Source organism: Ochotona curzoniae, unplaced genomic scaffold, assembly GCF_017591425.1.
Source record: "Ochotona curzoniae isolate NIBS_2020 unplaced genomic scaffold, NIBS_Ocur_1.0 scaffold_4506, whole genome shotgun sequence".
Taxonomy (NCBI): Eukaryota; Metazoa; Chordata; class Mammalia; order Lagomorpha; family Ochotonidae; genus Ochotona; species Ochotona curzoniae.
The window spans coordinates 20,752,438-20,779,257 of record NW_024467119.1 but is presented as its reverse complement, the minus strand read 5'-3'; the positions used below and the strand labels follow the sequence as shown (position 1 = coordinate 20,779,257).

Sequence of the window (26,820 nt, the reverse complement as noted above, 5' to 3'; positions counted from 1 at the left end):
CTGACCAGGAGCTGCTTGGGAACAAGTAGGTGACGCGGGGCTGCCCTCGACTCAATGTCCCTCAAGAGAATTAGCCATGTCTGTGTGCCCATGGTGGCAGTGGCAGCAGTGGGAGAGCCCGGCTGGAGAGCTACCCAGCATCTGTCCCTTATGGCCTTTTGTTCTCAGTTTCCCTGGCAGTAAAAATTATTTGTACTCTTCAGTGACAATAAGACACACATTCATTTTTCCAAGGGCAAAAGAGAAGATAGACATCGCTTATGATATCAGTTTAAACAATCTACCCTCGTGGTTAGAAAGTGGTTCCTTGCCCTTGGTTCCTTCTCAAAAAGCACTTACATAGAAATATACACAATGATGATCTAGCTATATTAGCTATTTAAATAAAGAGAGGGGCAAAAAAAAATGACTGGACCTTGATTCACTGAATTAGAAAAAAATAGAAACACAGAAAGAGAGAGGGGGAAGAATTCTTACCAGATAATTCTAGATCTCTTATTAAAAAGCTGGGCCAGTCCAAAGCCAGCCACCAGGAGCTTCTGCTGGGTCTCCCACACAGGTATAGAGGTTTAAGCAACTGGACCATCTTCCATTGCTTTCCCATACCATAAGCGGGGAGCTGGACTGGAAGTGGAACAGTCATACCTTGAATTGATTGGTGCCACAGAGAGGAGGCATGGAGGTTAGCATGCTATGCCACAGTGTCACTCCTGTAATTGTAAATTTTTGCCTAACATTCATGTGGTCTTCAAACCAACAGCAAATTAGGATCAATTTTCCTCTCTGCCTTGTTGTGCTTAATTTATTGAAATATTCCGTAAGCGTCAGCAGTCTTTACAGAGATGAATTAAAACAAGATATTGAGCTATAAGCTGAGCACATTAGATAATCATTATGTTCAATTAGAAGGAAACATGCTCAGGTCTGGCATGGTAGCCTACTGGCTGAAGTCCTTGCCCTGCATCCACTAGGATCCTATGTGGACATGGGTTTGTATCCTGGTGGCCCCACTTCCCATTCAGCTCCTGCCAGTGGCCTGGGAAAGCAGTAGAGGATGGGCCAAAGCCTTGAGACCTGCACCCACGTGGGAGACCCAGAAGCTCCTTGGCTTCAGATTGGCTCAGCTCCAGCTGTGGCAGCCACTTGCAGAGTGAGTCAACGATGGAAGCTCTTTCTGCCTCCCCTTCTCTCTGTAAATCTTTCAAATTAAAATAAATAAATCTTTTAAAAGAGAGACATGCTCCCTCTCTCTTCCTATCTCTATCTGATAATGTGTCATACTACAAATCCATGTAAACGTCAAGGAAGTTTGGCCTGGGACTGCGAACCAGTGAGGCCAGAGGGCTGCTGGAGAAGGGCTGCTGCCCCAGAAGCAGGGACAGAGCGCCAAGAACACGGTGTCACACCCGACCCCTGTTCCCCGGGAGTGTCCTGCTGGTGCCCCTCCACTGCTTGGCTCCCTTACGTGGCTGACAGGGGAAGATAGCCACTGTGCCCAGTACTACCCCTCACCCATTGAGCTTTGTCAACTGAGAACAAGTAGAGTTACAAAGACCTGGGACCAGGCCTGGGGACTTAAGATGCAGCTGTAGCATCAGTTGTCAGTCGTGAAACATTTCTGACCCTGCCATCTGTGAATTGGGTCCACCCTTCTGACCCACTCACTTCTGATGCATGGTCAAGTGAATGGGGCAAGAACGCGGATCACTGGTCTTCTCCAAGGGGGGCCATCTCCTGAATCAGGCCCGGAGCCTACCTCTTTCTCGGCCTCTTTCAGCTCTGCCTCTTTCTCCTTGACTCTCATCACGAACATCTGCCTCATCTCCTCTTCTTTCTTCTGCAGTTCTCCCAAGAATTCGTTCCTCTTGGCCTCATATGTCTCCTGGAGACTGGAAAATCCACAAAAATAAGCAATTTCACTTCACAGAATGTTTGGCCAGCTACTTCTCCAAAGTAAGTGAGGCTGCAACTTAGTGTGGTAAACGACATATAAAATGGCACTGGCTTATTTCTGCTTATGTTGTGGTGGGAAAGACAAATACAACCATGGACTTAACCAACCCTGTGTTGAAAGGACTGGGGGGAAATGCTATCTGTAATGAAACAAGTATGTACTTTTCCCCTTCTTGTTGCTATTTCCTTACAATATGGTATAGTGGCTACTTACCTAGCAATCACATGACATCACGTGTTGTTAAGTTATCCCAAAAGAAATTCATGCCAACAAGAGATCATGAGTAGGTTCCACACATCACTGAAACCGAATGTGGCTAATAGGCCTGTGCCCCTGTAATCTGAGACAATGCTGGCAGCACCTCAGGAGAAGGTGGCATTCCTCCCGAGAGGAAGGAACAGCTGTGACAAGGTCACAGCGGCAGGGGCCCCTGTGATGAGGTCATGTAGTCCCTGGGGAGAAGGTCTCGAGGGTGACAGCATCAGTGCCTCTTTCCACTTCAGTTCCCTCCTCCACCCCTCTAAAACAAACACCAGAAAGAGGGTGAAGCCTGGGGCAGGGAGTGACCCGGTCCAGGAAATGCATGGGTGCTCTAGAGGGCGGTAGTGAGTTCCTAACCTGCAGGCGAGGGTGCGCAGGTGGGAATGGGAAGACCAACAGAGGCGAGAGCAGGTGAACATGTTGGGATGCAGGTGCTCTGCCAGGGGACTGCATCTAGACAGGTCTAAGGACCACGCCAGGGCAGCCTCTAGCAGCTCTACTCCATGTTTTAAATGCAGCCTACACTGTGCACACCTGCTCCCCACCCCTCCCCCTGCGCCCTCCCACTGGGGACTACACACAGGCATCACCGCCCACAGCTGCACTCTCCACTGTCCAAACACCGGCAGGACCAGAGGGCAAAGGGCAGACACAGTGCACTCAAGGGAAGAATCAACTTCCGCATACACCCCTGCAGAAATCCTCTACTTGCAGGAAGGATTGAAACAACCCCCACCACGGGCTTTTAGACTCCTCTAACAAGTTCCAGGAGTGTCCAGCACTGTGGTGTAGTGAGTAAATCTACTGCCTGCAGCAACAGCATCCCATGCAGACCCCAGTTCAAATCCCTGCTGCTCTATTTCCAATCCAGGTTCTTGCTGATGTGCCTGAGAGAGCAGCAGAGGATGGCCCAAGTGCTTGGACCCCTGCATCCACACTGGGTCTACTGCCTACTCCAGGTGCTTTCAGTTATACAGAAGTGCTGGGGCCACAAAGAAGCAGCATGGGGCTTTTATCAAATAACTATGGGCCCGTTAACTGGTGGAGGCTCATAGCCCAGCACACCACACCTCACCTAACCACGACCTTACTGCTAAGAAGTCAGGAGAATCTTCTCTCCTTTCCCCCAGGAAACCTGACGTTGCTACAGCAACCCTGGACAAGCTCCTTCCTCCCCACTCCACACCTGGTGTGGCCACAGCACCCCACACCTGTCCCTAGTCGCCCAGCTCTGGGCTCTGACAAGACCAGATACTAACTGGTCATTGACATCTTTCCCATCAGCGATGAGGGGAACTTGGCACTGTCAGAAAGTGAGGCCCCTGCTCACAGGTGCCTCACCCTTCTAGAGCCTCCATTTGGGCCTCAGATGCCTTGGGGGGAACATCAGCTAGAGTGAAATGTGTCCAGGACCAAGGCGGCAGCAGCAGCACCTGCACGTCCTCCGGCTGCCCCCATGCACTTGCTGCCATCCCACAGGCGAGAACAGGCAGAGTCCAGCCACAGAGCCCTCTCACCTGAAGGGCTTGCTGTCGGGGTCCGTGTCCTTGAAGCCCATCTCCTCGAGTTTGCAACGCCGATACAGCTCGTAATGGCGGGTGTGCGTCTGCTCACGCAGGTCCTCCATGTTGACACGGATCAGCATCTCCCGGAGCTTCACAAAGTCGCAGTGGTTCTCATTCTCCACTACGAGACGCGGGGGGTCAGGGGAGAACCTCGGGGGCGGCCCTCGACCCCAGGGCCCCACACTCCCGCAGTCATCTGAGGGTCCCTCCGGCATGTGACCCGTCTGAGATGACCTGGGTGGCCTGACACACTCATTCTCTCCAGGAGGAGGCGTGACTCATGTTGACCGCCCACGTGGTCTAGCGCCCAACACTTCACCCCATAGCACTTGCCCCCTGCTCTACAAGGCCAGTTGCTGGCTGTGCCAGTGTTTTTATTCCACCTCATTTCCCTCTACCAATACCATTGTGAGGGAATTGATTTCTTGTAGAAAAAAATAAAGACACATTAAAAAAAAATCACATGTCTGTTGAGATCACAAAAGTGCTGTTTTTCCACATTTTCTCTCATGACCTCATCACCTTTATTCACCACAAATATGAGGACTGATGCCTCCTCATTTAACGTGAGAACTTTCTGGAGCCTCGCTACCTGCTCTGCAGTGCAGGTGTGCCTTCCAAACACACAGAGAGGACAACTGTGTGTGTGTGTGTGTGTGTATGGTGTGTCTATGTGTTGTGTGTGTGTGGTCTCTCTGTGTGGTGTGTCTGTGGTGTGTCTGTCCTTGCCCACTCTGACCTGTCTTGAAGCTAAGGACTGAGTTCCTATCCACAGCAGCCAACAGCGATTTGATCTTCTCATAACACTCAAACATTTAACAGAAACAACATTTAGTGGGGACGAGTTGACCAGAGGTGACGCAGGAGCAAATACGCTGGTTCCCTGTGGTGATTTCAGAGCGCCGACGTCAGGACTGCGACGCCTAAGGATGGGGCCCTCTCCCATCGGAACCTTCCCTCCACACTTGGCATACTGGGGTCGAGCCTGCAGCGCTTACCCACCTGACTGCTGCTGCTGCTGCTTCTACCCTCACGGCTGCCCAGTATGAGACCCACCACTCCCTCTGTGTGCCTAGTGAGGGGCGAGAGGAAACCTGGCCGCTCCTGGCCAGGGCTAAGGAGCGGGAGGAGTCCTATTCCCGAGCCGGACACATACCCTGCACCACGCCCCAGGGGTACTGCCTGGCCTTGGCCATCTTGTTGCCAATCTTCACCTCTTCGGTGCTGCCAACCACAGCAAACGGGAGGTGGACCTGCAGAGCAAGAAAAGCAGAGCGCAGTTATAGCCCTGACTGAGCCTGGCTGTTCCTGGGGCACCCTGGTGAGAGAAAAAAACAGCTGAGCCATAGCAAACAGGAGATCGCTCTGGGGGTTCCCTTCCTGTATCCCGCCTCCCCCACAACCAAATTCCAAATGTCTGACCAGGAGAAAGCTGTGGTTGTTTTGCAACCACAGCATCAGCCGGCTGCATCCCTAATCCAGAAAGACCAAATTCTCGAAAATCGGAAACTTTTCAAATTATCATGAGGTGGGAGAACTTAGCACGGCTTCACGTGACAGTTAAAATGCAGGGATACTTAAAAGTACTTAAAAGTACGTTATGAAGTGACCCCCATGAGCAGGTAGGCAGCCAGTGACTAAGGTGCTGTTGGTGCAAAGTCCCAGCTCCAGCTCCCGACACCAGCCTCCTGCTGCTGCACACCCAGGGAGGCGGCCACACCGGAGAGCTGGTTTCCATTTCCGGCCCCTGCATTCAGCTCCTCAACTGCTGTGAATATTGGAGAGGGAGCAAGTGGGTGGGAAAATTCTCCTAGCTGTCTGTCCAGCTCTCTCTCTCTATCTTAAATTTAAAAAATAAAAGGGGGAGCAGGGAGTAGGGGAAATAAAACAGTTTTCTAAGTTGCCTTCAGATTGCATCTGTGAAATATAAATTAATCATGTCTAGGCTTGGGTCCCATCCCCATGTATCTCAGGACACCTATGCAAATATACCAAATACCTGGGAACCGTGGCTTCCAAGCCTTTCAGGTAAGGGATGCTCAATCTGCATACAATGAGCTTGAGACACATGATGAGCAGCACACTACCTATTACGTGGATACTGAGCACCAGAACCAGGGCATGCATGACCAAGAAACTCAATGTGCAGCTGTATTTGCTTTAAATATACTTACATTCATATTACAAATAGGAGCGACATAACAGATTTGCCACTACATCTAACTGTAGGCCTTCAGTGAGGCTGTGTTTCCCTTTGCTTCAAGCTCAAATCTTCTTAAACAAAACAACACCTCCCTTTTGTCATGATGGATGCAGTAGAAGCAACCACTGAAGGAAAAGTATCTCTTTGGCATTTACTTTCTATTGAAAGAGAATGTTAGGAGTCACTTGAGTATATGGATTAATACTAATGACTGTAAAATTTTATGAAATGTAAATACAGATCACATGTTTTGGAGGAATTGTGACATATTCACTGGATTTCAAAGACCTACTATTAAAAGGGCACCTGGCATGATGGTAAGTGTCTAAATCTTCGCCTTGCAAGTGCTGGGATCCCATATAGGCACCAGTTCATGTCCCAGCTGCTCCACTTTCCATCCAGCTCCCTGCCTGTGGCCTAGGAAAGCAGTCAAGGACAGCCTAAAGCCTTGGGACCCTGTACCCACATGAAAGACCCAGTAGAAACTCCTGGCTCTGACTTTAGTTGGCTCAGCTCCAGCCATTGTGGCTATTTGAGGAATGAACCAGTAGATGGAAGATCTCTCTCTCTGTCTCTCCTTCTCTCTGTAAATCTACCTTTCCAATAAAAAAAAAAAATCTTTAAAAAGGGCTCAGCAATAACCTTCAGATTAAGCATATGTAGAAATGATAATATTTATCGAGCTAGGTAAGTTCTTGCATTTCATGTTTCTTTTTACTTTTTTTTTTAAACATTGGTCCCAGAAAATTTTAGATCACTCATTTAGATCACTTAAGACTGGCTGAGTTTTACTTGTGTCAAGCAGCCAGCCCTGTTACAGTCTGTTGACCACTACAGATTCCAGTCAGAAACACTTCAGCCCAGACTCCTGGCTCAAGGTGTTGAACCATATTTATCTTATGCAGGAGATGGTAGCCAAGACAACAACATCTTTTGCTTTCATTTATTTGGTACTTCGGTTCACATTCTGGGGGAAGGAAGGAGATAAATTCTATTTTTTTTTTCTGCTAGCAGGTAAAAATAAGACTTGAAATAGCTGCTCTGAGAATGACTATTTGGGGTTACTTGATCCAGTGTTCTTCCGCTAAGATAAGTTGCAAAGAAAAAGAAGGGCATTCTTTCCCACAAATAACTTGGCACAATCCTTGGTCCAGGATGCCCAAAGGCTATTCTATCTGACACCCGAGGTATTTAAATTTTCCAGTTCAGTTGCAGGAAGGAGAAAAAGTGCATTCTCTTGCACATGCCCAACTCCGAGGCTAAAATTGTTCCTGAAGGCGAAGAGCAACAGGACGACCCTGGCCAATGTGCAGGTGCCTGGAGAGAGAAAGCATGGCTCCACTCAAACAGCAAGCAGCCATGGCCAGTGGAACCTGCCCTGCTCAGGGCTCCCCACAGCAGGGGGCTTTACCAGCAAGAAGGGACAGCAGTGAAGAGCCAATGCGAGCACTTCTGCATAAGAAATGAAATGAACTGGGAATATCACAGGTCTTTGGCTCTGGGGCAGATGTTGGGTACAGTGAGGGGAACACCATTACCATTTTGGATGCTTGTACCCCACATCAGAGTGCCTGTACCCAAGTTCCACGACTCCAACTTCCTGCTACTTACACATGTTGCAAGGCAGCAAGTGACAGCTCAAGTGGTTGGGTCTCTGCCACCCACATGGGAGACCCAGAGTTAAGTTTCTTGTTCCTGGGTTCAGCCTGGTTCCCAACCCTGACTGAGTCAGCAGATGAAAAATCTCGTTGTCATTTTGCCTTTAATGAATAAATAAACAACAACAATAATATCATCTACCCATGGGAATGCTGTGAGGATTCAACATAAAGCCTTGAGCAGTGCCTGTACAAGGTAAATCCTCCATCAAAGTCAGGAGTACCGGGAGTTACTATTACCATGAAGCTCCCAGCAGCCATAAGAAGAGAAGCCTACAGGTAGAAGAGACCTGCTCACTCCCCTAGTTAACTCCTGCATAAAACATCCCCAATAATATCGCTCTGAAGTGGGCTGAGCCACTGAGAATGTGCAGGAGCCCAATCAGCTGACCCGTGATGTGCTGCTTTTATCACGAGGGCTTTCAGAGCTCAGCATGGACATTGTCCTCACTGCTTGCCGGCCCGTTGGTTTGGGTTCTTCTGAATCATTCAGGCCATGTCTCCTCAAGGCAGCTTCCTCTTCTGCCACCTACCATCAATTTCATAGGAAGAACTTTCTCTGTGGCTGTCGCCGGAACCTATACCATCCTAGGTCCCCATAAGTATCAATGGACACAGACTGTGTGCAAAGAATGGTGCTTCAATTAAAGGCTGGCATCTCCTGTGGCTGAGAGACAAAAGAGGCATGGGCACCAAGACGGGGTGTTCACCAGCAGAGGTGACCTCACCAGGGCACACAGCTCCACTGCAGCTTTAATCATTTACCCGCTGCCCAGCTCCCGACTGTGATGTGGAAATGGAACCCTCAACTGTGAGTTTATCTAGTGAGTCAGAAAAGGGTGGGAGTGCAGGAAGCAGAGAAAGGCAGGGCCAGTCACTGAAGCACAGAGGAGGCGGGCAGATCTATTTCCACCAAGACCTGCTGCTCCCAAGCTGCTCCGTGGGATAGAAACGATGCTACGGTTCGCCCCATGAAGACTGGTGCAAAAGCTGCCACTGCTGGAGTGGGCAGGAAAGGCTTTCCAGAGAAAAAACATTTGTTATCTCAGAAGCGGAGCAAAGAGAGCAGATGTGAGACTCAGAGTCCTTCCATCTGCTAGTTCAGTCCTCAAATGTCCACAACACAAGGGTCTGTGCCAGGCTGAAGCTGGGAGCTGGGAGCCAGGAGCCAGGAACCTAGCTACCTGAGCCATCTTACCACCGACTCCCATAATCTATCCCAGCAGGATATCTATCCCATAATCTAACCAGCTGGAAGTAGGGACCAGGAATTGAATCCAGGCAGGTGAATCAAACCTGCCAGGCCAAATGCCTGTCCCAGACAGGAAATTTTGCATCCTCTAGCTTAAGCCTTCCATGTGACATATGTGGAAACTGAGGTACCAGCTGGTGGAATGATTTGCAGTACTGGTGGAACTGGACGACAGCTGGCCTTGGTCCAGTGCTACAGCCACTCTATAATGCTGCCACAAAGAGAAGCTCTCAGGAAAACCTCGCATCACATGAGGACTTACGCTCATTGTCGCATTAATCTCTGCCACAGTTTCTTCATCCGTGGGGAACTGGTATATCTGGACCCCGTTGCTCACTAGTTCACTCATGATCTTACTCTTGAATTTGTGCAATTCGTTCTTGGCAATGGTGTCGGCTTTTGCAATTATCGGAATGATGTTAACCTGCAAAAACAAACATGTCCATTTTCACAACTGAAAATTGAACTAGATGCAAAAGGAGGTTGACATCATACAATCTTTTGGTTCCACCTCTGAACACTCTCACTTCCTCCCAGCCTACACTGAAAAACGCGTGTCATTTCCTCTCCTTGTGCCACCTCATTCCTGTGTGCAGAGCTAAGGAAATGTGATTATTCTGTGACAAACAGTGCTAACAAAGAAGCCCTTTTTTTGAATAACCAACCACACCCAGCTACACTGGGGGCCTGAACTTCTGCTCACCCCAGCAATGTGATCACAGCACGTGTATCAGCAGGACTTTTGGACTGTCAGCCCTTCTTAGGACAGTATCCTTTCCCTGTCCCCTCCTCCCGAGCACCTGAAGCACCAAACACACATGTTGTTACCGACTTTCTCAATTCTTCAAAATCACACCCACTGATGCTTATGAGAGCCGGCTCCTACAGAATTACTCTTTCACACCAGAAAGAGACCCCGCGTGGCCTGGGCAGGGCTCACAATCAGGGCTTTCGTTCCATGGGACAGGAGAGAGCTCAGAACTTGGTGCTTATCGCCTAACAGCCGCCAGCCCTACAGCACAATTTCAATTTCAAAGTGTCCTCAGCAGCAGCCACTTGACAACTGTTCCTTACAGGCTCTGCCCTTCACTTGCAATTCACAAGTGGGGAAGTGGAAGGACTGTGAGCGCATCTGGTCTGGTCCTGCCAAGTCAACCACAGATGAAACGCAAAATACACTAGGCTCTCCAGCAGGCTCATTCCTCAGTACATAATTTTACATGGCTCACAGATGATGTTATAAATACCCAAATGGCCCTGGGCAGACAAAAGGCTGCCCACCCCTGGATCTAACATGGACAAGGCCAATTTTCCTGTCCTACCTGTGCTTGGTATGCCAAATCAATTCCATGAAACACAGACTTCTGGTTGGGTTTGCACCAGGGTTGGGCTTCGTCCCAGGCACTGAGCTAGGAAGGCCATGCTCACTGAACTTCCTTGAGTGTGTGTATGCTGAGCACAGCACAGCCGCTCCAGGCCCCAGGACCCGCCTTCATGATAATAGCAGGGCAAAGTGCCTTTGCAGCCGCAAGCCCCCTGGCTCACAGGGGCCAGAGCGCCACAGCTGAGATGGCAGGAGGCAGGGCTTCTGTGGATTCTGTCCAGAATGACCCGTTCTTGTGCTCCGCAGCTCAGCATAAACCGGCCAACCGCCCCCAACCAAGTCCCAATCAGATTGGAGGGGGGGTCCAGGGACAGGTGGATCTTGGGAACTTTCTCGCAGGATTCTATGCCCCTGCAGAGAAGGTAGCTTTAAAACAGTGCTATTTACACACAACGCCCCAAAAGGGCTCTGTTGTCTGCTAAGACCTTCCATCACAAACAAAAGACGGGTGGTAGAGAGAACGCTGCTGAGTTCAGGACCAGGCCAGGTGGCCATTTTTTTTCTTCACTATTTCACAATGTGCTGTTGTTTCAAAATGGAAGATCAGGTGATTTTATGAAATGTATCAGTCTCTTCCATCAGACACTGGGAAGAAATAGGAGGTTATAGGTGTGCTGAGTCAAGGAGTCAAACTACAATAAAGTCTTTATTACTTTTGAATGCACGCACATGGTTCAGTTTTAAAATCTAAGAGACTGGGCCATCCTTACCCCATGGGCAAAAAAAAAAAAAAAAAAAAAAAAGGACACACAACTTCGGAGCTGGTATTATGGCACTGTGGACTAAGCTGCTGCCTGCAATACCAGCATCCCCAATCAGAGGGCTGGCTGGAGTTCAGCTGTTCTGCTTCTGAGCAAGCACCAAAGATGGCCCAAGTGCTTGGGCTCCTGCTACCAACGTGAGACACCCAGACTAAGGTCCGGGCTCCAACCCAGCATTTAAAAAAACAAACACAAAAGCAAAGCAAAGCAAAACAAAACAAAACAAAAACCACCTGGGGGCAAGTGCTGTGGTGTAGTCTGTAAGCTGCCACCTGCAGCACTGGCATACCATATGGTGAGCCCCAGCTGCTCCACTTCCTACCCAGCTCTCTGCTAATCTACCTAGGAAAGCAGTGAACGAAGGCCCTGCACCCACATGGCAGAGCGGAAGAAAGAAGCTCCTGGCTTTAGACTGGTCCAGCACTGGCCACTGAGGCCATTACGGGAATAAACCCGTGGATGGAAGATAGATCTGTGCCTTTTCTCTCTCTCATTCTGTGACTCTGAATTTAAATAGATCTTTAAAACAAAAAAAAAACTTCTTCCATCCATAATTAAATCAAAACCTTTAAAAATTGATTAGCGATCTAAGAAAAGTTTTCTTAAGAAAATACATTTTGAAATTATACTCCAATTTTCATTTAACAACAAAAAAAACCTTTGTAGTGTCATGTGACTTCACTTGTTTGCCACTTTTGCTTTGGCCTGACATGTAGAAGTACATTTTTCTCACATGACCAAGCCCTGCGGTTCCATAACCAAGAAGAAACAAATTACATGGAAGGTGGAGACTTGGGACAAAGCGGACCTCAAAGAGGAGCCAAGGACAGCGAGTACCTTACTGTCCAGCTTCTTCATGGTGACCAGGTCCAGAGACTTGAGCGAATGTCCCGTCGGGGCGATGAAGTAGAGGCAGGCGTGGATCCGCGTGTCATGGTAGTTGAAGAGGGAGCGTTTAATCTTCAGCTCCTCTTGCAGGTAGGCCTCGAACTGGGCATCGATGTACTCCACGATCGGCTTGTAGCTAGAACGCACAAGAGCGTTTCAAAGACACGGTTTCAGCTCAGACAGCTCCATCCTCACCCACTCCTGCAGCTTGGTGAAGCCAGTCCTGCAGCGAACATCATCACTGTTCCCTCCTCCCTGAGAGCTAGAGGCCAAGTGCCTCACCTGATCACCCAAAGCCCCAGCCCTCCGGTCCCCAAACCAATCCTCACGCTCACTCCTCACTAAGCTTACCTGTCATTTATCTATCCCACTCCCCCAACCCCCTCTTCCTGTCCCAACAACATAAAAGCATATGTGGGGATGCGGGGTACGGGTGCCCTGACCTCACACTCAGCTTGTCTCTGGGCATTGGCTGGCCCGCGGGCAGGAACAAGTTTCTCCTCAGGCTCTCTGGCTAACACTCACCCTTCGCAACAGCAATGACAGGAAGTGCAGCACACCACCATGGCCCTGGCCCCCGGGGCCACCCGAGCAACGTTTGGGTAAGAGACCAAGGCATTCTTTCCAACTAGGATAAAACTGAGCCTCCAAGCCCAGTGATTGTGGCAGCCTCTCCCAACTGACTGGCATAAGCGCCCTAAATCAAATGGCTTTGGGATTTCAGGATGTGGCATTGCTCTGGCCTTGGACCCTATCCCTGGGCCCGGACCTCAGGCCTCCAGAGCCAAGGGGCTCTGGGCTCAATTTCATCTGAGTCTTCCGTGCAACTGTCAGGGGCCCAAGTACTAGGGCCAACCTCCATTGCTTTCCCAAGCACATTAGCAGGGAGCTACATAAAATGTGGAGTAGCCAGGGCTTGAACCGACGACCATATGGGATGCTGGTGCATCAGGTAGTGGTTTAACATGCTACATTGCAGCACCAGCCCCCAAAATCTTATGACTTATAGGCAAACTTACTTTCTTCGCCTGTCTCAATCAATAGTTTGACTCTGCTATGGATAATTATACATGAATCCATTCACTGACCAAACACCGTCACCAACAGCCTCCTGTGAATCCAGGGTCACTAACCACACATTCGCCAGGAGTAGTGTGTGTGCCAGGACACTGAGAAAGCCAGGGACTCCTTCAGCTTTACAGGGACGATGACTCAGGGCAAGTCCATTTCAGCAGCCAAAAGACTGGTCCACTAGGAGCAGCAAGGGTTATTTATTCACCACAAACTCAGTGCCTTTCGGATGAATGATTTGAAGATTTACTTATTTTTATTAGAAAAGCAGTTTGTCTGCCCTTTCTTTGTTGTTGTTGTTGTATAGAGAAGGGGAAAGATCTTCCATCTGCTGGTTCAGTCCCCAGCTGGCTGCAATGGCCAGAGCTGAGCCAATCCAAAGTCAGAAGCCAAAAACTTCCACTGGATATCCCACATGGGTGCAGGATCCCAAGGCTTTGGGCCATCCTCCACCGCTTTCCCAGGCCATAAACAGAGAGCTGGATCAGAAGTGGGACAGCCAGGACACAAACTGGCACCCATGCGGGCTGTCAGCACTTGAAGGTGGAGGATTAGTCAATCAGCCATTGTGCTGGGCCCAGGAATGATTTAAATGATTTAAACTGAGAACATTTTTTAATACACAAACTCAAAATTCATAAACTAAACTGAAATCTTTCAAAGAGAGCAATAACTTTTTTGATAAGGGTGACAGTAGATATCCTAAGAGAAAAACAAAAAGCTCAAATATCAAACACAGATCTATGCTCAAACCGGACAGCTTACAGCCCATTGCTATGGTATATCAGGCTAAGGCGCCACTTGCGATGCCACCATCAGAGCATTGGATGGAGTCCCAGCTGCTCTGCTTTGGCCTGGCTCCTTGCTATTGCACCTGGAAAGGCAGCAGCAGATGGCTCAAGTGCTAGGTCCCTGCCAGCCGCCTGGGAGAACAGGCTGGAATTGCTGGCTCCTGGTGGGGAGATCTTTCTCTTTCTTTTTCTGCCTTCCGCTCCCCGCCCCCGCCCCCCCGCTTTCATTCATCCTTTTGAATTGATGATGATGATGATGATAAAAGAAGAAGCTGTTGCTAAAATGTTTTGTGATCATACAATTTTTTTTTGGTTACTTTTATCAAATTCCATGAGTTTAATCTTGGCAGACAAAATCTCTGTAGAGATTTTTATTTTTAGTATTAAAGAAAACCTGTTCTTTCCAAATCATTGCAAACAAAATTCTAATGAAAAGGGCAAGTAAGGGCCCAAGCACTTGGACCATCTTCAGCTGCTTTCCCAGTTCATAAGCAGGCAGCTGTATTGGAAGTAGAGCAGCCAAGACTTGAAACAGCAGCAAGATGGACCGTTTGCACTGCAGGCAGCAGCTTGGTTTGCTGTGCACAACATCAGTCCTAAAGAGATTCTTCTATATTTTTCAATTTTAAAATGAAGACATGTTGGGGCTGGCATCATGAGGCAAGGAGTTAGGCCACAGCCTGTGGCACCAGCATCCCGCGAACACCAATTCTAGTCCTAGCTGCTCTGCTTCTAACCCTGCTCCCTGCTGATGGGCTGGGAAGGTAGTGAAGACAGTCTCACCCCTGGAAGGCCCAGAGGTGGTTCCTCTGATTTCTGCTTCTGGTCATCTGTGAAATTAACCAGCAGATGGAAGAGTCTCGGTCTTTCTTTTTCTCTCTCTCTTCCTGCCTTTCAAATAACATAAATCAACAAATACTAATAAAAATAAAATGTAAGCATGTATTACATAATAATGATAGCAACTATTACTATGGGATAAATAGAATGATGCTTAGAAACACCAATTCAAGTTGAAGATCAAAACCCAGCTGCCCAACTTCCTCCAGCTATGTGGCTTTCAGCAAGTTGCAAATTCTCTGTGGGTCTCAGTTTCCTCATATGTAACCAGGGACAAAATAGTTCCCTGAGAGAACTACCATAACAAAAGAAAAGAGCTCCATACTGTACAAGGGTAGTCAAAAACCTCATGAAAAAGCAAAATTAAAAGACAAGCTGACACTGATGCCAAATGCAGTCAGTCATTTTCCATGGTTTTTTCAAAACCCTTTATGGGGCCCGGCAGCATGGCCTAGCAGCTAAACCCTTGCCTTGAACGCACTGGGATCCCATATGGGCGCCAGTTCTAATCCTGGCAGCTCCACTTCCCATCCAGCTCCCTGCCTGTGACCTGGGAAAGCAGTTGAGGATGGCCCAAAGCCTTGGGTCCCTGCACCCGTGTGGGAGACCCGGAAGAGGTTCCTGGTTCTTGGCTTCGGACCAGTGCAGTACCGCCCGTTGTGACTAGGACTTGGGGAGTGAATCATCGGATGGAAGATCTTCCTCTCTGTCTCTTCTCCTCTCTGTGTATCTGACTTTGTAATAAAAATAAATAAATCTTTTTTTAAAAAAAAAGTTTTATGCATCAATCTTAAAAATCTTTTCATAGGGCCTGGCTCAATGGCTAAAGTCCTCGCCTTGCATCCGCCAGAATCCAATATGGGTGCTGGTTCTAATCCCAGCGGCCCTACTTCCCATCCAGCTCCCTGCTTGTTGGCTGGGAAAGCAGTTGAAGACGGCCCAAGGCCTTGGGACCCTGCGTGTGTGGGAGACTCAAAAGAGGCTCCAGGCTCCTGGCTTTGGATCAGCTCACCTCCACTGGGAAGTGGACCAGAAGATGGAAGAGATTTCTCTTTGTTCCCCCCTTCTCTCTATAAATCTGATTTGCCTTTATAGTAAAAATAACTTTTAAAAAATATTTTCATATCAGTATAAATTCATCTTTTGATTCCATTTCCTGTACTTTCTTGGAAATATATCTTCATGAAAACAATTAGCACAAAAATTACATACATGTTTCATAATAATAAATAGAATAAAAGATCCTAAAAATAAAAATGAGTTGTTTTTTTTTTTTACAGTTTCCCCAAAAACGGAACTCTCTGCTCACACAGTTTCCTGGTCACTGTCCACCCATGATTCATTGTGCTGCACTTTGGGGAAGCGGTTGCCACCACGAGGTCCACCCCATGCCTGGGTAGGACTTGAGGCCTGGGGACCAGGGTCCTGCCTAGCATCTCTCAGTCCCAGCAGGAAAGCGGCTCATGGCCCTGCTGGCTCCTGCCTGCCCAGCATCGGATCTGGAGCTTCCGGTGCCTAATCCTCCTCCCAGTAGCATCCCAGTGTGTTGCTGCTTTCCATCCATCTTCCTTCTTCCTCTGGTGGTGATTCTAATCCTCCCAGGATGGGGGGCGAAACACAGTATGTCTCCTGGTCCAGCGAGGACCACTTCTGGCATTGGGTCCTCTTCTGCCCACTCCCACAGGACAGCACAGGGCCAAGCACTGCATCTGCTGTCTTCTCGCTCTCCATGGTAGCATTGGCAAGGCACATGCCCTGCTGCCTTTCACTCCCCGTCTGACGACAGGTCACAATTCTTGGCTCCAGCTCGCCTTCTCTGACCCTCAGATCCCACCCACTCGATTTCTTCTGAGCCACTTCCAATGGCTCTTCTAACTCAGTATGTCCCCAAGTCACTGTTTGTCCTACACTCCTTCCTATGACAAATGGTTCCACTGTTCACATCCCCAGCCAAGTTAAGACCCTGGGATTCAGTGTTCTATCCTCCTTCTCTCCTGCCTTGCCCTCACAGTCAGCCATGAAATCCCACCTACTGGGACCAACACCATAACGTAGGCTAAAGCCTATGCCTATGGTGCTGGCATCCATAGGGGCACCAGTTTGGGTCCTGACTGCTCCACGTCTCATCCAGCTCCCTGCTAATGGCCTGGGAAAGCAGTGGTAGATGGCCCAAATTCTTGGGTACCTGAACCCATGTGGGAGACCTGGAAGAGGCTCCTGGCTTCAGCCCAGCCCAGCCCTGGCTGTTAACAGCCATTTTAGGAGTGAATCCAAGATCTCTTTCTTGGAGTCTTCTTTTCCCTTGGTAACTGCGTTTTTCAAATACATCGATCTTGGGGGGCAGGGGGTGGATAGAGAAAGAAAAAAGAAATCCCACTTATTTCACCTCCTCTATCACCATCTAGATATAAAACACAAGAATTCCTGGAGGAAGCTCTACACAAACCTCCATCTCCTCTGACTAAAATGTAATTATGCTGGGTCTTCTTGGGGAGAAACTGGCCAAATGGTTTGCATTCCACTTTACCATCCTTGAAATAAGTAAATGCCTTCCAGGCTTTTCGATTTCTTGTAATCTACATTCAGGGTCAGAAAGACAAGGAAAAGACACTCCAGCTTTGTCTTTGGCTCACTTCTGTTCCTAGAGACAGGACACCTGTTCACATTCCATGTGGCCAATTGCAACTGCTCTGGATGGCTGCCACGTCGGGGGGGGGGGGCGGGGAGGCAGGAGTCTGATCCTGATACTTTTGCATAATTTGTCCATAAAGCTCCTTAGTGTCAGACCCAGTATGGTAGCCTAGTGGCTGAAGTTCTCGCCTTGCATGTGCCAAGATCCCATATGGGTGCCAGCTCGTGTCCCAGCTGCCTCACTACCCATCCAGCTCTCTGCCTGTAGCCTGGGAAAGCAGTCAAGGATGGTCCAAAGCCTTGGAACCCTGCACCCACATAGGAGACTTAGAAGAAGCTCCTGGCTCCTGGCTTTGGATTCACTCAGCTCAAGCTGTTGCACCACTTGAGGAGTGAACCAGCAGACAGAAGATCTTTCTGTTTCTCCTGCTCTCTGTATATCTGCCTTTCCAACAAAAATAAATATAGCTTAAAAAAAAAACCCTCCCTAGTGTTGTTGCTCCCCTCGACTCACTTCCTTCACATCATTCTGACCACAAGAAAGGCAGTACGCAACAGGCTGACCCTAAACTGGATAGAAAAAAATATTTCTTTAAAGATCTATTTACGTGTTTGAAAGTAAAAGTTACAGAGAAAGGGAAAGACAGAAAGAGATCCTCCATCTATTAGTTAACCCAGCTGGCCACAAGGAGCAGGAACTTCACCGCAATCTTCCACAAGCATTCAGGGGCCCAGAAACTTGGGCCAGTTTCTGCTGCTTTCCCAGGCCATTAACATGGAGCTGGATCAGAAGTGGAACAGCCCGGACAGCAACTGGCACCCATACAGTGCTGGTGTCACAGGCAGTGCTTAACTGCTATGCTACAGAGCTGGTCCCTAGAAAATGATACTTAATACATAGTTTTCCATCTAACTAACTACCCACAGAGATGGGGTACCCACTAGCAAAATGGCCAGTGTCATCACTCTAGGACCAACCTTCCCTTTTAGATACACCCCAACTCTGACCACCTGTTCTCTGATCCTGCTTTCTCCTGGCCAAAGGCAGCGTTCCTTCCCTTTGGACTACTTCTGCCAGCAAGTGTGACAACTTAGGAGAGGCCCTAGCAAAGCCTTTCGGCACTATTTCCCAGCTCTGAGAAGAGATCTGGTGAGTCTGAGGCATTTTCCCAGAGTGGATTATGATCCCCCTGCTCTTCAGGGCCAAATATGATGACAGTCAGTGATCTGGTCCGGACAGTGCCATTTCCCATCTCCCACACACAGGACATATCCTCTTTCCAGCTGCACAGCAAATTCCCTTCTCTATGTGACTTTACACAGCCCAAACCAGGAAGCCCTCAAACCACAAAGAGTTAAGCGAGCAATGAAGCATAACAGGAAACCCTACCACATCTCCCCTTCCTGCCTGCTTCTAGCCTGCCTGCTCTGAGGCAGACAGCCATTCAGGAATGCTGACCTGTCCCAAGCCTAGATAAACAAACTGGGACATTCTTCAAGGCTTGCATCTATGGCAGAAAGGCCTGCCTAATCCCCAAAGGAGGTAAAAATAATCCTGGGTTTAGTGGAGCCGCACATCCCTTCAAATAGACTGACATACCCACACAAAAATGCACAGCCCACTTCCAATTTCTCCATGGAGGCACAGCCCGTCCGAGGAAGCTATTTTTAAACCAGTCATTTGGGTTTACAGTGAGCACTGTCAACCGTGCCTTCCAGGGCACAGGGTAACAGAGTTTTAAATGTCAGTCAAGGAGGTTATGCAATAGCTGTCAAAAAACTTCAGAGTCAAAAAAAAAAAAAAAATGTTTTGCTATCTAGGTTAGGTTAATATCACACTTCCTCTCTTTTAAATCTCCTTGGAAACTATTAATGACCCAAATGAGTCAGATAATTTTTGAAAGAGGACTCCAGCTGGATGGATAAGGCTCAACATGGTACCAACTACTGCCACTTAGGCCTGGAGGTGGGAGAGTGTACTTGCTCCAACCGAAGGGACATCCCAGCTAGCAGCAAAGGTGACATGTTCATGGCAACACCAAAGTGGGGCACACACTGGGCCTCTTAGCAGCAGGATGCTGAGCTGAGATGGTCCTCATTCCTGGGGACAGGGCTCTGAACAGGGCCAGCTGCAGTCCTCCAACCAGGCAATGCATAACCCTGATACTCCAATGGCAGGCAGAGGCTGACAGGCCTCAGAGGTGGAGAACGGGCCTTAGTTCAGAGCATCTTCTCTGACCATGTGATGTGTCCAGCAGCTCCCAGCTCTTGCTGGGAACCTGTGCCCCTTTCTCTTGTCATTGGGCTTTTTTGTCATTTATTTCACTTGGCACAATGACCAGCCTTCAGGCAGTGACTGCTCCATCATGCTTTAGCATTGAGGGCATAAATTAAGAGCAACAATTCAGCTGCAGGCTGGGGCTTAGCTGTCTCCTGCTGCAACACAATGTATAGATAGTCCATGTGGACCTGATGCAAATGAAATCTTTCTCCCTGTATCTCACAATTGCTCCTGTTACTAGAGCACATTGTCTATTGATCAGCAATTAAAGTGCTCTATAGACATGGAGCTCAGTGCTCTGCTGTGCAAGGAATTAAACATGTCCCTGTTATTACTATGGTGGTTACATCTACAAAAGGGATTGTTGGAATACAGCTAGGCAATATGCATTTCCAGATAAAAATAGTTCCAATTCCTCTTTACAGAACACATGGCTAAAACATATAGTTTTGAGGGGAAAAAACTTCAATTCTAACGAAGCCTCAAGCAAATGTGCCATGACTTACAGACCGGATGTTTATGTTTCTGACACTCCCACAATGTTTTATCACTGTTCAAAAATGTCCTCAGAAGCTTCCTTCTGGAATTATCTTTGCCCTTGGGACAGTTCTTACTTTCTCAAACTTCCTTTGAGGATGAATGTGAGAGTCACAAAACATTTGAAGTTAAAACTGAGAATTAATGAGACGAGTGGTCTTATGAAAGAATGGACAGAACGCGGGGCCTGAGGTGAATGCCAGGGGCTGTCTGCTGGGACATTTTCACGATTTACAGCTTCCTGTAGATAAGGATGAACAACTACTCACAGCAAAGACCCCAAATTGAGATGTATGTGTGCTTTATGAAAAGAAACACTCGCTCTACAATCACGCCTGCCAAGATTAGGTGACCCAGTGTTCATGAAGGCATGAGTCGTTAGTAGTCAACAGCCTCCATCTGTATACAAACCACTGGACCAACATTTTTAAAAAATAACTCACTTCTTTAGTAAGCCAAACATATCCTTTCCCATATACACACAGACTTCAGTTGTATATATTAGCTAATTAGCTAAACAAATCCTTTCCGCCAAGAAAGGGAACCTCCAGACCACCCATTGTAATACTAGAGGGGAAATCAATAGGGAGGAAGGGGATTTTGGGGAGGAAGATGGGAAATCCCAGAGTCTATGGAGCTGTATCATAAAATAACGATAAAAAACTTAAAAAAAAACAAAAAACGGGGAAACTTCAAACAAGCCAACTTAACTGAATTTCTCACTATTCAGAGGCCACTATTCAGAGGGAATTGGGGTCCCAAAGAGCAGCCCACAGGGAGTCCCCTTGGCCACCACAAAGGACAAACCCAGGCCTCGTGCTCCATCGTTCCCATAAACCTGAAAATTCTGTGTGCAGTGGGCATTTGGCTCCACCATTAAGATGCCACATGGGATGCCCTTATCAGCGCCTGGTCGGAGGCCCTCCTCTGCTACTGATGCTAGCTGCTTGCACCCCAAGAGGCAGCAGATGAAGGTTCAAGAGTTGGGGTCACTGCCAATCATATGAGAGACTGGACTGAGTTCCCTGGTCCAGTCCCAGCTCTTCTGGGCACATGGGGAGTGAAATTAGTTGATGAAAGATCTCTTTCTCCCCCTTTCAAATAGGTACATAAAATGTTAAAAAAAAAAAAAAAATCCTGTGTTAACTAGGATTTTTAAAAGATGAAAATAAAAGCATAAAAATGCTTTCTTTACCTTGAGATTTTAGGGGATAATAACATTTTTGTCTAAAGCTATCAAGCTACAGGACAAGCTGTATTAGTTTCATCACATCCCTCTGCAAGCCTAAACCCCCAGACTTGGTTCTATGACTCACGTAGGAAAACACATAGGTTGATTTATTTTAGTTTATCCCCTTCACTCTCCGATTCTAAAGAATGTGGTTTTACGGGATGGTGTCTTGGCACAGTGAGTTAAGCCATGGCCTCCAACACCAACACTCCATGAAAGCAATGACTCGAACCTGGCTGCTCCACTTCCTGTTCAGCTCCCTGCTCATGAGTCTGGGAAGGCAGCAGCAAACAGCTCAATTACTACTGGGCACCTGCCACCAGGTGGCAAATCTAGATGGAGTTCAAGGCACCCAAATTTAGCCCCAGCTGTTGCAGCCATTTGAAGAGTGAACCAGTCGTTAAAAAGAATGGTCTTGGACCCAGCACAATGGCTTAGTGCCTAAATCCTCACCTTACACATGCCGGGATCCCAGATGGGCACTGGTCAGTGACCCGGTGGCTCCACTTTCCATCTAGCTCCCTGCTTGCGGCCTGAGAAAGCAGCAGAGGGCAGCCCAAAGCAGTAGGCCCCTATACTCGAGTGGGACATCCAGAAGCAGCTCCTGGCTTTGGATTGGTTCAGCTCCAGCCACTGCAGCTACCTGGGGGCTGTAAACCAACGAACCAAAGATCTTCCTCTCTGTAAATCTGCCTTTCCAATAAAAATAAAATAAATCTTTAGGGAAAAAAGAGTTATCTCTTTCTCTGTGAGTCTTTCAAATAAATCTTTTTTAAAAAATATTTTGTTGTCTGACTTCAATAAAGAATATTCTCAGAGGACAAAAATTTCATAGTTAGCTAACAGAGCATCACACCCCACAAGGAGAGAACACCAAGAGCATTCGGCCTCTGAACATGCCGGGACAGACACTGCTGCCAACTCCTCGGCCACTTTCAAGTATGCATTCCCACAAAACCTCAAAACGCACCTGTCATCTTTATTTATCTGATCTCCGAATCCCACGGTGTCGACAATGGTCAGCTTCAGCCGGACATTGCTTTCCTGAAGCTCATAACTTCGGGCTTTTAACCGGACACCAGGTTCATTGTGAGTTGCTGGGTCACTCTCAAACTTGGTGTTGAACAAGGTGTCCATTAAGGTAGATTTCCCAATGCCTGTCTCACCTGCATCAAATGAGAAGATATGTCAGTCTCTCAGACATCGGTCACCAATGTATCTCCTGGTGAAGTATGAAAAAAGACATCCTAACATGAGAAACTTCTTTGTAAAGACTAAGTGTGACCATGGGAACCCTTCCCTAGATATGCCTCAGGGAATTTCAAAAACTACTTAGCAGGACAAATCTTGATTGTGTACACCAAGATGCTTTACTTACCTCTGAATGAAAAACAGTACCTATAAATTTGCCTGTGATCTGTCTATTACAAAGACACAAACTGTAACTCCCTCTTCCCAGAGGTTGGTGTGTAAGACTATTACAGTATTTTTAAAAAGTACTTTGCTGAATTTTTAATACTTAAGAAAAAAAATCACTGATGTAATTTATATTGAATTATCTGATATACACACCCTAGAGAACTGTTATGGCAGGTCTAGATAACAGCTTGGGTATCTCTCAAACCAACCTCTCACCCTCTCCTTGCCCTGTATGGCTTGATCCCAAGAGCCTCATGTTATCAGACCCAGGCTGAAACCTCATCTGATGATGCTATGTAAAGGTGTGGCTGTTGGGGTGCAGTCTCTGTGTTCCAATCATGATGGCTCTATAAGAAGAGACTCCGTGGCAGGCAGATGACCAGTTGCTTTGCTCAGAACTTGTTCCCCACCCCCAGTTCTCAGCAGACCCCTGATCAGTAGTGTCACCAACTGGGGACTGTGACCCTCCAGAACCATGAGCAGAAATGAATCTTCTCCATTTACAAGTAGCTTCTCTTGGGTATTTGTTATTATAGTAATGAAATGCTGACTACCAGAGCAGTCACAGCTAATGTTACTACTGCGTATTGCCTTGGTCCCAGATCTTATATATGATCTCATCTAAACATGATGTCATGCACAACACAGTCATATTCCCTCCACTTCCCAGAAGGAACATGTTGTGAACTTGGAAAAGTTTTACAGGTAGACAATACTACTCAGCACAGAGCCAGGGTTCTAACCCAGACACCCACACTCAAACAACACAGCAACAAAGCTTTCCTGTAACACAGAAACTGGCTGCCTATTATATTCCAGTTGTAGTTATGAGTCTCTATGTCATCCCTCCACACTTGTCTTTATTCTTCCACATTCAGTTAGTCAAGATGACCAACTGTTAGAGTTTTCCCAGTCTGCAAATGAGGTCTGTGACAGACTAAATGATGCTACATGACCTGCAGCAATGACCCTATGAGCCTACACCAATAAAAGTGTGAATAGAGATCCTTATATGTGCCAAGTAGAGAGGTGGCCACCCTGAACCACAACACCCATCAAATGGTGAGGAGACCTAAAGATGGACATATGATGAACAGCAGCTCAACTCTAACGTAAGACCAGGTAAAATTTTCACTTAATTCTTGTCGCCAACCCGCAGCGACACTACTTTCGAGGCACACTCTTGAGGGTCTGGGAAAAGCCGGAACCACAACCAGACCCCTTATTGCCAAAGCAGCTGCTTTTATACTCTTTCTCCGCTGCTTTTTTCCCTGTAGATCTTAACTTTTCTTCCCCGAAGATCTTAGCTTTTCTACCCCTCTCTGCTGCCCTGTTCTTCTCGTTCCGTCTGTCATTCTTCTCTCCATCCTTCTTTTTCTCATCCATCTTATTGCTTTTAGCAGCTGCTTTTATACCACTCTCCACCAATCACTTCTCCCCGTGGGTCCACTTGGCACTACCTGATAGGCCAGTAGCAATACATAATTGCAGCGAGGGCATCAGCCTATCCCTGTGACTTCTTGTTTACCTGCTGACGAGACCAACCCCTCCTCCTGGCCCTGGGCCAGCTGCCATCCTGCGAAGGCCTTACCTATTCCTGGGAGTGGCTTCGGCACCCCACTCCCCACAAATTCTGATTCTCCTATTTTGATAGATCAATTGATGTACTGAATGGCAGAAAAGAGAATGATAGTCAAGTCCCCATCTGCTGGCTCATTCCTCAAATGTCCAGCATAGCTAGGACTGGGACAGGGCCAAAGTCAGAAACCAGGAGCTAAGTGTGGATTTCCTATGTGGGTGAAGAAATCTAAAAACTAAAGCCATTAGTACCTCTGCCTACCAACATCTGCTCTGATAGAAACTGGAGCAAAACCAGGAAAGGAATTTCAACCCAATGACCATTGGAGGGGGTGACCGGAGGATGGGGGCTCTCTCTCTCAGTCTCTATTTCAGCTTGCCAATATAAGAGGTATTCAAAGATTCATGGACAATTCATACTATGAAAAGATTATGAATGGACTTTAAATTTTTTGCCTCAAAATAAATTATTATCTTCTACTGTCTTTCTTCTTCTAGGAAGGAGTAGCCACAATTTTTTTTTTTTTTTGAAACAGAGTTACAAAGAGGGTGAAACATAGATTTTCCATCTGCTGATTCACTCCCAAACACAACACAACAGCTTGGACTGGGAGAGAATGAGCCAGAAGCCCAGAACTCCATCCAAATCTCCCACATGAATGGCAGGAGCCCTGGTACTGAACAATCTGCTGCTGCTTTCTCAGACGCATGAGTATGTTGTTGAATCAGAGGTGGAGCAACTGGGACTGAACCAATACATACGGGATGCCAGCATCACCAGCAGAGGGTATTAACCTCTGTGGCACCAGAAGGCCAGCCCCTTCTGGTTAATTCCATTTTCTATAGACTTCTGGAAATTCCCTTATATGGCAGCCATTTCAACAAATCCTAATTCTGGTTCATTGCTAGAACATTCTCTCTTTCTCTTTTAAAAATTTATTTATTTTTATTGGAAAGGCAGATATACAGAGGAGGAAAGACAGAAAGCTACATCTTCAATCCTATGTTTCACTCCCCAAGAGGCCACAACAGCTAGCGCTGAGACAATCCAAAGCCAGGAGCTTCTTCCATGTCTCCCACATGGGTGCAGGGTCCCAAGGCTTTGGGCTGTCCTCAACTGCTTTCCCAGGACACAAACAGGGGACTGGATGGGAAGTGGAGCTGCTGGGATTAGAACCGGCATCCACATAGGATCCCAGTGCATTCAAGGTGAGGACTTAAGCCACACCCAGGCCATAGAACATTCTCTCTTCTGGAGCACTGCTATGATGCCTGGAATGGTGACTTGTGATATAAAAAGAAAAGCTCTGGAATTTATACTGTTAGGGGAAAAGCCTCCCCCTGTGATGGCAAAATCCATTTGCTGTACTCATGGTTTTCCTACACTAAGCAACACTCGAGCAAGACAGCCTTCCATTGGCACTTTCCCTCATATGGCTTGCTGCCAACTATAACGTTTCACATTTAGGTTCAAAATTGTTGACATACATTTGCCTACCTTTTCTGCCTTTCCCATCATGTCCCTGGTATGTTGAAGTTCATGAGATTTCTTTCTTCAGCAGTCTTCATTCACCCAGAATTTTCAGTGTCCACTACACACCAAGTTCTCTTTAAGGCTCTAGGGATACGACAATGAACCAGCCCGAAACGGTGTCCCCATATCTCAAAATATGGTTGAGAACATGACAAAATACTAATCAGATTCTCATTGTTGGTTAGCTTTATACTAAGTGTCTGCCATAACCACACCCCTCTAACGAGCAAGATCACGTCCACCATGTCGCTGCTAGCTGACCCCAGATGACATCTAGAGCTCCAGCCAAGCCCCCGACCCAACAGCCCCCATGAAAATCTGTGTTCTCCCTGAAGCATCTCTCTAAGCAACGTTTGAATGACAAAGAAGCAGTCAGAATGTGATGAAATAAAATAGAAAAAAAAAAAGAGAGAGAGGCACATTATGCCTCAAGACAGCAAAGGCTTTAAATGGAAGCCAAGTTGTTGATAAAACATTAGCTGGGAAGGTAAGGAAAAGAGAGTTGATAGATAAAATAGGGTGAGATATCAATCATTCATTCATCAAATTAGTACTTGAGTACTAAGTGTGTGGGAAAAAATAATAAAACAGATGAGTGACATTGTTCCAACTTTCATAAAATCCCATTTGTCATTCCTGATCTCTGGGGGGTCTGCCTTCCACAAAGATCAGAGTGTGCTGCCTCCCTTACTTCCTAAACATTCTTAACCAAAAATGAGCAGAGCTTAACAAACCCATGCTAGGATCCACAGCTTAGCAAATTAACTTTGAGTATAAGGAAGCTGTGTCATAGATACCTGAAGAAAACGAAAATTCCTACTCTTAAGACAATTCTCATAGGCAATTCAATTCTTGGGTCATTGTAACTATGTGCTACCAACAGCTGGCTTCCTGGGATTTGGCTATAGACACAGGAGTCACAGTGTAACCACATAGGGAAGTCTCTCCATCAGGCCAAGGCTCCATCAAATACAAAGTGAT

General features: G+C 47.3%; 1 protein-coding gene across 4 annotated transcripts in view; it reads right to left on the bottom strand.

Moving 5' to 3' along the window:
• Positions 1–26,820, bottom strand: part of SEPTIN11 (septin 11) — a 94,998-nt gene that overhangs the window by 9,773 nt on the left and 58,405 nt on the right. For all 4 annotated transcript variants that reach the window (XM_040967540.1, XM_040967542.1, XM_040967541.1 and 1 more), the window contains 6 exons: positions 22,279–22,474; positions 11,876–12,062; positions 9,156–9,317; positions 4,937–5,033; positions 3,733–3,901; positions 1,757–1,889 (listed from right to left, as the gene is read on the bottom strand). In XM_040967540.1, the coding sequence (XP_040823474.1) occupies positions 1,757–1,889; positions 3,733–3,901; positions 4,937–5,033; positions 9,156–9,317; positions 11,876–12,062; positions 22,279–22,474 (944 nt within the window). The remainder of the gene's footprint in view (positions 1–1,756; positions 1,890–3,732; positions 3,902–4,936; positions 5,034–9,155; positions 9,318–11,875; positions 12,063–22,278; positions 22,475–26,820) is intronic.